This window comes from Octopus bimaculoides, chromosome 8 (assembly GCF_046866305.1).
Source record: "Octopus bimaculoides isolate indiv1 chromosome 8, ASM4686630v1, whole genome shotgun sequence".
NCBI classification, from domain to species: domain Eukaryota; kingdom Metazoa; phylum Mollusca; class Cephalopoda; order Octopoda; family Octopodidae; genus Octopus; species Octopus bimaculoides.
In genome coordinates this window covers 75071245-75083518 of record NC_142935.1, presented here as the reverse complement: position 1 = coordinate 75083518, position 12274 = coordinate 75071245, and the positions used below count along the sequence as shown (strand labels likewise).

The following is a 12274-nucleotide window of genomic DNA, read 5'->3' as shown; positions in this document are numbered from 1 at the left end:
AAAGACACTAAACTAATAGCAGATGACAGTGCTAAAATAAAACCATATAGATAATACACTAGTCACAAAGAAACATTATTCGTAGAAGTTGAATTTAAATATTAAATACGAATTCAGTTAGTGTGAACCCGGCCAATTCCAAGCCCATCCATTTTTTTAGCGGCAGAAACGGACACCAACATCATTCACTTTAGTCAGACGTTCTTAACTTGAGGCTGTTCGAAAGTATTCGCATAGAAGGATTTCAGTGTGATAATGTATTGTTTTAGGAGATAGTTACGGTGGGTTATTATCTGTTGCTAAACTATCTCCAATTCTCGAGCTATTTTCAGTAGTTAAGATTGCTCAGTAAACGTTGTATAATAAGTAAACTGGAAAGTGACTGATTCATGGTTCGACCCCAGTGGTAGATATTTTTCCATTCTATCTATCTATCTATCTATCTATCTATCTATCTATCTATCTATCTATCTATCTATCTATCTATCTATCTATCTACTTGTAAATAGTAAGGGATTACTCCAAACGTTTACCGGTTTGCTCTCAGATAGGTATTCAAAATAAGTTATTCAACAGTTAATATATAAATTCAATAATATTCTCATAAGATAAGAATATGGAGATATATTCCGGTGGATATTTCTGAATATACTACCTTAACCATATAGATTAAGGTAGTATATAGGTTTCCTGGAGTATATAATATCAACAACAATAATAATAAGGATTGTCACGAAGTTGCATAGCATCACCTTTAATTCCTTATATATATATATATATATATATATATATATATATATATATATATATATATATATATATATATATATATATATATATATATATAAATGAGTAATGGTGTCTGTTTGTCTGTGTGCTTCGGATTACTCTAACTGCTCCCACACTGTCCAACCGATTTTAATGATTTTGGCACATAGGTAGATCACATGCCCTGAAGTTCAACTATGGCCAGAAGTTTTCGAAAACTCGATATTGCTCAGTTGGCATTGGTTTTTGCGAGCTCAATCGGGCGTTTGAATTGAAATTCCCATAACGATGTTATTTTTCCTGCAGCTTTTGCATTTTTTGTCCGATTTTGATGAAAATCGACGAGAGAGCGAGGCTCATGGCAGTGACTTGATGTCAGTATATGGCGTTGACAAAAAACGATAATTGTGCCTGAGCAGTGGTTTTATAAAATCAATACCCACAGTGATTTTGTTTTCCACCGTAACTTTTATATTTTTTATCCGATTTTAATGAAATTTGAGATGGAGGTAAATTTTGTAATGGAAGAGACGGTAAAGGTGTTTATTTGATTCAAAAGGGCTTGGAAAAAGCACAAATGCAAATAAGCATTTCCTTAGAGACACATCGATTTTGTAGAAATTCTACACGTTTTGATGCCAGCATGAGAGTTGACAAAAAATCGATAATTGTGCGTGAGCGGGGAATTTTATGAAATCAATAGGCTTTTTGCATGCAATTACCCATAGGATTAATATTTTATGCTGTAACTTTTAGAGAATTTACCCGATTTTGATGAAATTTGACATTTACGTAAAGCTTATGGTCGGAGTCATGTAGTAGAATTAAAATTAAACTGGTGAAAATCAGAAATCGTCAAAATTCACTCACAATAAAATAATTAACTGATTTTGAAGAAAATTGAACTATGAGTGAAATTAAGCACTTCGACATATGAAACATCGATTATTCATATAATGTATTGGGATTTAAAAGTCAATGGGATATTTTCATGTAAATGGTCACATGGATTCTATTTTATGACATAACCTTAACACTTTTCTTAGGATTTTGCTGGGATTGAACACGCTGATCAATTTTGTACAGAGGGTGACATTAAGGAGAGAAATAAACTAACATCACTCTTAACGGGTCTAGGTACACCCAAAAGTTTGACTGCGGTTTCAGACAGTCCGCTATGTAGGAGTATGTCGAAAGCGTTAACCGGTAAAATCTCTGCCGAACCAGATATAACATCTTAATGGGTAATAGTTGGGATGGGGAACGTAGAAGATTTCAATATAAGGTCAGAAGTGGGCTTAACTACAACACGGAAAACACGAGCAACGCCGGGTCCAGCAGCTAGTATATATATATACAGCTTTACATACACGTACACGTTTCAACTATAGTGCTTAGTTACCGTTGCAATTGAAACCCTATTATAATACCGGTGCAGTTTCTTCAGGGTTTTTACTTAATATCCTTCGATTTAACTGTTTAAAGCTTTCCGTTTATCTGCTCTGCGTTGTATGATGTTGAGTTGTTCGTTAAGTTATACGCAAACTATCTTCAATTCAAGTTTTTATTGTATAATCACTTATACTCCGTTATTTCAAAACTTTCTGTTGTTTAAATGCTTATTATTAATTTATACTAGTCTATGTAAAGCTGTATATATATATATATATATATATATATATATATATAAAGAGTTAAAGGGAATGCTATACCACTTCGTAAGATTCCTTATTATCATTACTGTTGATATATGTATATATGTATATATATATATATATATATATATATATATATATATATATATATATATATATATATATTGTTGTGTCTGGAGAGAGTTATTCTATTTTAATGCCTTATCAATTAACACACTCAACGGTTCGATTTCCACTCATTTACTTATTTGTTTATTTATTTTCTAAAAATGTATTTTAGAAAAAAGTAAATATGGAAATCGAACCGGTGAGTGTGTTAATTAATAAGTCATTAAAACATAATGGCTGTCCCCAGACAACAAAATATACTTCGATGCACGAATTCATATAAAGAATTTTGCAAACGAAATAAAAAAACGAAGTATATATATATATATATATATATATATATATATATATATATATATATATATATATATTTATATATAAGTTTGTTTGTTAAGGCCGGCCAGAGAGCGACCATTTTGTGTGTGTGTGTGTGTGTGTGTGTGTGGTCGAGTCGGTGCGTTCTTGTGTGAGTGTGTGTTCCTGCGTATGTGTATGTGTGTTTGCCTGTGCATGTTGAATATGCACGTGTGTCTGCACATCTCTCTGTGTGTAGTGATGGTCTGTGTGTGGTTGCGTATTCCTGTGTTCTTGTGTTTATGTGTGTGTACGTGTATGCGCGTCCCTGTGACCATGGATGTGTATCGGAATTGTACATATTTACATATATTTGTATCGGCTTACCTGCATACTGCTGTCGTTCTAACGCCATCCTTTATCTACTTGCCTACGCTACCTCATTCAAGCCACATATCCACTTGCCTACGCGCACGGACGCATCCATGTATTTATATTGCATGGGTGGTAATAGTGGTGTTCAAGTTCTACTACCTCGTATCTCTATTTTCTATTCAGTATTGGTAATATATCGTTTATGAGGAGATTCTCACGTATTCGTCTAAGCGACGGATCTCTTGGGTATTTAAACAAAATATGGATATCAATTTGGCCCAACATGTCGCCATGTTGATCTCTGGTATCCTGGTAAAGTATAGACGATTGTTTCCTGTCATTATCCTCACGCCAGTATGTTCATATAGCCTTTTTGCTAAACTCATCAAAGTCTCCCCATTATATGCTATATTCTTGTTCTTACAATCTCCCTCTATGCACTTTATGCTGTAGACCGAGTTCCTGGTTTCATAGTTAATACAGGCATTAAAGGAACATACCACACAGTTCCTATCAGTGCCAGTGGTTTTGTCGAAGTGGGGACATAGTGCACACACCTACAAACATACACGTACATAAGTCTCACTGGTGTACACACGCAGTCACTCGCACACGCACGCATACATACCCCCCCACACCCTTCGTTTACTCTCAATCTTACCTCCACTTCTAAGCAAACACATACAAGCAAGCATGCACGCAGACATAAGACCAGTTCTCAGACAGACACAGAACAGACATTGGAGCGAGAGGGAAAGTCACTGAAGAGGTCATGAACAGCAACGAAGGAAATTTGCATAACAGACAACCGATTGATTGTTTGGCCAGCACATTAAACAAACGATCGAGTGGTCAGTTGGTAAGATATTTAACCAATTGACTAAGAATAAAGAAGTGGAATTAAACACGTGCTTGTGTTATTATTATTGATGTTATGAATCTGCCAAGACACAACAAAATAAACAATTTTAACTTTGCATTGAATGCGAGACCAGGAATTTATGTTCTTTACACAGAAAGATTTGTGTCTTATATATATATTATAGTTTATACACACGAAGTTTCATCTAAGCTGGTTAATTTAATCTACATCTTTTTGCTGAAGGCTATATCTGAATTATTTCTGAAAATAACAAGATCTAATTATTTCTATGTCTAGATTTGTGCTCTGAAACAGAGCTTATAACATACATGGTGTCCTGCACGTAAACGTATGCATTCAAGCATTTATTATATAACTTTGTGTTTGAGCATGTGTGTGTGTTTACGTGTTTATGTGTGCCATGTTCGTCTGTATGTCTGTATGTTAATGTACAAGCATAATACTAATAAAAAATTCTACTAACTGGAATGTTTGGAATTCTATGATCACGTTCCAACTGACATCACAACCATTTTTATTTCCGAACGAATACAAACAATTTAACAGCAGCACATTAAAAAAATATGCTAGTGTTAAAGTTCTTCGCTCATATACTTCTATCAAAACTATATTAGTTTTGGAGAAGGTGTGTGACTTAGTGATTAGGGGTATTCGGCTCACGATCGTAAGGTGATGAGCTCGATTCCCGGTGGTGTGTTGCGTTCTTGAGCAAGACACTTTATTTCACGTTGCACTAGTTAACTCAGTTCGAAAAAATGAATTGCACCTGTAATTCAAAGGGCCAGCCTTGTCACATTCTGAGAACTAAGTTAAAGGTACACATGTCGATGGAATCCTCAGCGAGTTAATTTCATGTGTAGGCTGGTGCGTTGATCGAATCAACTGGAACATTAGTCGTCGTCACCAACAGAGAGCCAGGCATATTAGTTTTAATTAAAATTTATTCACGTTATATGTTTTTAATCTCTTTTACTTTATCTTTTCTTCTTATGTTCACCAAGTGAAAGATGGACATACTCGAACATTCAGTTAATCTTTATTTTTTGGAGTAACACTTTTACAACACAAATTCTTAATTATTCTGAGATGCTCAACGTTAAATCAATCACTAATAGACTATTGTATTTGTTTAACTAAAAGTAGATTACACTCACACACATGCATATTATTTCTTTCTATTTTCTAGGGTTGCCAATTTGCTACATGTTTAATGGTGCGTTGTAAAGTTCCAGAAATTGCTGCCTACAAACAAATTATTTTAAGCCTTCATCTGAATTTTTCAAACGCACATGACGTTTTTAAGGTACAAGTATTCATAACCTACTTGGTTGTTAACTTCTAACTTCCCGTTGATACGACAATTACAATAATTGCTGGTTGTTGTTGTTGTTGTTGTCGTTCTTCATCTTCTTATTGCTGGGAACACAGTAGTTAGACAAAAGTGGTTGCACCAGAATGTATACTTTACATTATATAATTCAAAATCCTAATTTGATTATTTTTTTTGTTATTTCTCGATAAACTATGTACCAGTAATATATTAGAATTAGCTAATTTTATTTCTTATACATAGCCTTAAGAAAGGATTATTATATGACCTATGTAAAGATTAAATTTGACCAATGAAACAGCTGAATTTGACCGCTGAACTTCGAAACTTATATGCTTTCTATACTATAATGGAGAAAGCTGCTTATTAATTAGGTATGTAACAATTATTAAAAGTACTAAAAGAAAGCAATTATTAAAGGGTTGACAGTCTGGAAATATCTTTATATACATTCATGTTCTAAGAAATTTCCTATAATTTCGATTTCTCAAGTTTATTGAATTTTTTAACTCCAATTTCTGGCAAACTTAAATATTCATTGCATTCCACTGCGTCCGATTCTTCACGAATTTAAATATTCATTACATTCACTGCGGAGTATTTCATTTTAGTTTTCAAAGTCTCTCACTTTCTCTTTCAATTTCAAGTTTTAATTCGGTACTTGAAAACCCGACAGTTTATTCTAATAATGTATACGTAATGTAAATACATTATTTATTGAATGAAAACTTTTTAAAATAATTCTAAATAATTTTTGTAAAAAAAATTTAGAAGTGATTTTGTTGTTATGGTTGTTCGGAACGTTATAAAAAACAAAGACAAATTGTAAATATTTTCAGAAGAAAAGGTGAACAATTCAAGGGAGGTTTCGCTGTTGTTTCTAGAATAATCCAAACCACCCTCCCTTTTCACTCCATAATATCCCAGAAACAGCTGTAAGACTATTTCATTATAAATGTCCTGAAAACTCCCTGCAGTCTTGGCTTTGTTATCTCATTCTGTCATATATATATATATATATATATATGCATATATCAAATACTCGTATATACCAAATACTGTCGTGTTTTCCCTTGGTATTCATCTTTCTGACACCATGTACTGAAGTTGAGTGCGATGTTTGAAATAAATAGGACAGATGCAGGATTAAATGTCTAATGGTATTCTAATTTCCTTTCTTTATGCTTTGAGTTTAAATTCTTCCTGGTAAGACTGGCTTTCGTCCTCCCGATGTTGATAAATTAATCACCAGTCAGTTATTTGAATAAATGTGACAACGTTTCTTTACAAAAATGACAGATTTTTACCAATACTAGAAATCATATCGTGTTTCTTGTTCTCAATCATCTCTGCAGTACAGTTTCTTTCAAGATTTGTGTCCCCTCAGCAATTGCGGCACTTATGTTCGACAAATCTGCTTATTATTTTTTTTTACCATATACTGGTGCTACAGTAATAGTTGACCTTTGTCTTTTATTTTCCAGCAGTATCTCGAAGTGTTCCAGAAACTTGGGTTAGCATTATTCAAATGTTGCATTTTGATGTAAACAGATCTGACTCCACACTATACACATCTTGTTTGTTGCTGACCATACTAATTCAATTACTACTTCACAGTGTCGTTTTGAGCTTTCTACCTATGATCCTAGGTATTTGAAATAATTTACACGTTCAAGTTCACATCATTTGATGTTTAATATGTTCTATTTTAGATTCTTGATTACCTTCAAATCGCAATAGACATGGAGATAATTAACGAAGCAAACACATATTTGGCTCCTTGGAAGAGAATTCATTCAATAAGAGTAAGTTATCGTTTGTAACTGGACTTACATCATTAAACCATGTTTACATTAGTCAGCAGCAATAATTCCTGCCGATATTCGTTACAGTTTTTTCTTTTTTTTTCTTTTTATTAAAATTTTTTTTACAGATTTCTATTCTCACATTTTCTTTTATTTCATGGCAGTTTTATACTTCTTCAGTTGTAAATCATTCATGTTAATCATAAATTAATTTAATTCAATTATTAACTAAATTATCAATTTCATCCTTCATCTTAGGCTTTACGCATCTTAGTCTATATTATCAATGTATCCTTTATCTTCAAGAAAGTATTGAAAGAAATTTGATTGCCCTTCCTAATAGGTCGAGAGATAACTTAGGCTCCCTTGTTGGTATATCAACATGTGTAATCATATTTCGGTTTCGTAAACTGGCATTTCTGTTAAATTATACATGCAAATTTCGTAGCAACATTGTGGCCACTCCTACTATCTATTGATGACAATGAAGGGGGACAGTAACAGGCTGAAGAGAAACGAATTACTGTTTGATAGTCGCCAGTAGCGTCAACGCCAATAACATTGTGAACTGATTGTCTATCAGGATTGTGCTAGTGCCTATTGAATGATGGTGGTATTAATATCCAGTATAAGGTCATTTTTGGAAGCACGGATAGCACTTTCACAAAACTACTAATTGTATCTATAATTCTGTGTAACATTTGAAACATTCAATGACATCTTTTAGGATTTATTGATAGTTATTCCACAATTGCTTTGTATTTTGATATCTCTACAGTCAGTGTTAACTGGTAGCTGACTATTTCCCTCTTTTGAAGTAAAACATTTGCAAACTGAGCTGCTGAAACATTTTTGTTTAGTGCTACTGTCATTTTGATGGGAAGATAAAGTATCTCTTCCAGTATCCAAATATGTTTCTTTGAAGCATACTACCAGGTTAACAGTAGGTGTATCAATGACCTAAAATCACTGAGAACAAGACAAATGACTTCACCCATGATGTTAACATTATGTTCGAGGTTTGTAAAAATTCGATTTTGTTTCTCACATGCAAGTCTGGGAGATACTGTACACTTATACGTTCAGCATAGCCTGTTTTAGATTCTCTGTTTATTCACCTTTTCCCTAATGTTGCACACAACAGTCATTACCCGTAGTGATGAATAATACTGGCACTTCTGAGCAAAGTTGAAGCAATGAGGCCGCTGCAAGAGCAATCTGCTTTAGTGAACAAATCTTTTGTCAAAATTAATTTGGTCATAAAAGTATTGCCTGTTATACCAAAAGCATCAGGGAAGAATTTTCTTCCCGTTCAGATGTTGTAATTACTTGGTCTCTTGTGTATGATTCTTTAACCTGGAAGGTAAAGTAATTTACTTTAGAGGACGTACTATTCCAGTTCTTGAATGTTACATTTGCATAAAAAGTCTCTCGACTAAAAGTTGCAGCTACGTTTCGTATTGGAGATGGTAGGCCACGGTGTCCAAGATTTTTGCCAGTCATAATCAGTGTTTGGTTGTACATAGCAGAGTTAAACTTCAGGTGTGGGTTATTTTACTTTTGGTGTACGTGATGCAACATGTCTTCCGTCATGCTGTCTAGGTGATTATACTAAAGTTGCTAAGGATTGAATGGTGAACAGGCACAGAAAATGTTGGCAAAGAAGCCTCTCATATTACTCGGAAAACTATTCTCTTCATATAACTTGAGTATGTTTTTTATATTATGAACCGCGGTTTTTGGGCGACTGACTCTATTTTTTTAACAATATAGTGTTGTTTGTTTATAATATTTTTATTTGGAGCGTTTGTAGAAAAAATTCTTAGATCTTGAAATATTGAGTCCACGACCTGTTTCGTTTTGGATTAAAGCGACTCACGGCACTAATTCTGTTAAAAATATATTTACATAACTGCATTTTTTCGCTCTAATATATTTTGTTTTATTCTGTTGCATGGTTTTCAAACCGAAATCTATAGTACCATGTTGTCTATATTATGGTTATCCTGAAATTTAAAGCATATTTGTATTCAAATTGAATTCAAAATTTTGTGACCGTCTATTTTCTAAACTGAGCACAATCTGCTCTTTCATAATTTTATTATTTGCTTTCAACTCTTCCAACTATGTAAATATTGTTATAATTTTATATGATTTGCACTGTCGAGTTAGCAATATTTGGTTTCGATAGTTTCACATTCCTAGTACTAACATGCTAATTTATATAGTCATTTAAGTGTAGTTAGAAATCGTACGAAGGAAGACACGCATGCACGCACGTGGAGAGAGAAATGGGGGAGAGGGAGAGGGAGAGGGAGAGAGAGAGAGAGAGAGAGAGTAGGAGCGATACATCTCTAGTGAGAAAATGTCAGATGTTTAAATCATATCTGTTGTATGTATCAATCAGGAATTGACAGTGACATATAAAGAACATATGTTACTTCGTATTTTCAGCTTCGAACTACGTCAGTAGACGGAACATAGGTATAGATCGTACACTCTCGTTTAATTCGTTATGGGGGATTGAATTGTAAATTTTCTGTATAATAAGCTGAAAATATGGAAGTTACAATATTTGAACAAAATGTAACTGCGAAAGTTCTTTATTTACTTGATTCTAGCTGAACTGCTGGCGTATTTATTTGGCTTTAGTTACCTATTCAGAGTTTCCGTGCGTCAGTAATCTTTATCCAATTATAAATACCGATGATTCTCGACATGTGATTTTACTTTCTTTAAAGTTATATGTATGATAAATGTTCTAATTGTGATTTAAACATTTATGATACTTTCTACGTTTATATATTTTGTTAATCACTTTTCAGGTTCAGCTGTCTTTCTTGGCAGACATGATATCCGGAAAACCTATCAACTATATATGGGTGGCTGTAGCCAGTGCAGCTGGAGCCTTTTGTTGTATAATGTTTTTGTGGTTTCTTATATGGAAAGTAAGTGAATCTATCATTGTTTGATTTGTACCATTAATTTTAACTCTTTGTATAAATTTTCCAAATGCATATCTTGAAAGACAGGAACGTTTTTCAGCTACATACTTATTCTGTGTTATATATTTCAACTTCTGTCATAATTAAGCTATTTCATCACTGTTATATAACGATGGTACACATAGCTATTTCATCACTGTTTAATTAACGATGGTACACATAATATAATCTCTTTCAAGTATTAATATACGAAAAACGAGCTATACAACCGATTGATTATTTTTTGAGATTCACCTACCTCATACCCAGGATGGAATAAATTTAAGTTACCAGTAAACTGCAGATAACTGAACGGTGTTAGGTTTACAACTTAACAGATTTGGTGAAATATCTGTCACCAGGTTACAGATGTACGACGAACATTTTGATTCTCTATAATATATATTAATACTATAAAATGATAATTTAGCAAAGAAAAAAAATGACCATTCCGAAATACAGAAATAAAAGTGAATGAATATCAATGTGTTTTTAATTTATAAAACAACTTTCCTACGTTGAAATGATGTTTTTTAAACGTAATTTAAACCGAATTTTAATGAGATATTCAAGTAAGTCCTCTTATAGTGTCTTACGTAGCAATTGCAATATATTAGACTTTATGTGAGCTTTCAAGGTAATACACCTTAGATAAAACACTAATCTATCACAGTCATTACTCTTTACAAAATTTAATTATACCCTGCAAAGTGGAAAACGTTTCTCAGTTAAACCGTTAAAAGCTCACATTGTAGTTATGAGATTCCAAGTTCTAATCTACAGCATGGTAGCTTGGGTTTGTGTATTCTACAATAACATCGAGTTAACCGAACCATTGAGAGTGAAAATGGGTAGTCAGAAGCTTGTGGAAATCCACTGACTGGACTGTATCTATATTTAAAAGGCCCAACGTGATGGCACACAGTGCTTTTTATGCATTAGAGAACATCGAATGATTTTGAAAACTACAAGAAGAATTTGTCGAAAATTTTCACCAAGACCCAATAATTTTCCTTCAAGCTGTGGCTCATTGTTCACGATACCCTGAAGTGTATGATTTAAAGTTTCAAGAAGATGTCGGTGGCACATTGGGGCTTCATTTCACACCAACGGCTGAGCATCGTATAAAAGACTCCAGTTGCATTATTAGGCGAGACACGTTGAAGTTGATGCTATCGGAATGGGGAACTTGAAGCGGAATGAGTCGTGCGGCCGAGCTTTAGTAGTATCGCTGAAATAATCGACAAAACAGAGGTTTTCTCGATTATTTAGGATTAGTTGTCTTCCTGAGAAAGCCTTTGGTGTACATGACGGTGTTGCGCAGCGTTACCTTCTAAAATATGTTCACGCTGTTCTCGAGACTATTGTTCTTTCGCTGTCATACGCTGTTCAGCATCTCGTACCAGTTTCTTCTAGTTCTTCTTGAGAAAGAAACTGTTGTGCTGCATTATGCTGCCCAGCTTCTCATGCCAAAACATGTCGATGTTCTTGAGAAAGTTATCCTTGTGCTTGTCTTTATCGAGCTACATTAATCTATCTCTCGTTCTTCCTTTCTGCTCCATTTATTCCCTGTCTTTTTGCATTCTGGCACTGCTTTACTTCTTCCATACGAGTAATTCTGCGATGCTCATCAATCACATGACCAAAAAACTACAAAACTATGTGGCGGACCTCTCGCCTTATGTACTCTGGCTGACAGTGCGTAACAATTATACGACCGTTATTACTGAAACTATCTGTAATGTGCCTCGTATTGTACAGCTAGTTAGCAGCAGACTGTTGTATAGTGAAAGTCTCGTTAGTTACTATGGTGACAATACTCTGTCTACCTATCTATCATTCACACACACACTCTCTCTCCCTCTCCCCTCTCTCTCCCTCTCTCTCCCTCTCCCCTCTCTCTCCCTCTCTCTCCCTCTCTCTCCCTCTCTCTCCCTCTCCCCTCTCTCTCCCTCTCTCTCCCTCTCCCCTCTCTCTCCCTCTCCCCTCTCTCCCTCTCTCTTAATATATATTTCTCTCTCAACAACAAACTTCATTATTGCAAAAGTCTCTCCCCCTCTCCCCCTCTCCCC

At 34.2% G+C, this 12274-nt stretch overlaps 1 protein-coding gene across 1 annotated transcript in view; it reads left to right on the top strand.

Annotated features, from left to right (window-relative positions):
- Positions 1 to 12274, top strand: part of LOC106881785 (integrin alpha-9) — a 36687-nt gene that overhangs the window by 19536 nt on the left and 4877 nt on the right. The window contains exons 10-12 of the mRNA XM_052970165.2: positions 5270 to 5386; positions 7126 to 7218; positions 10044 to 10166. Of these exons, the coding sequence (XP_052826125.2) occupies positions 5270 to 5386; positions 7126 to 7218; positions 10044 to 10166 (333 nt within the window). The remainder of the gene's footprint in view (positions 1 to 5269; positions 5387 to 7125; positions 7219 to 10043; positions 10167 to 12274) is intronic.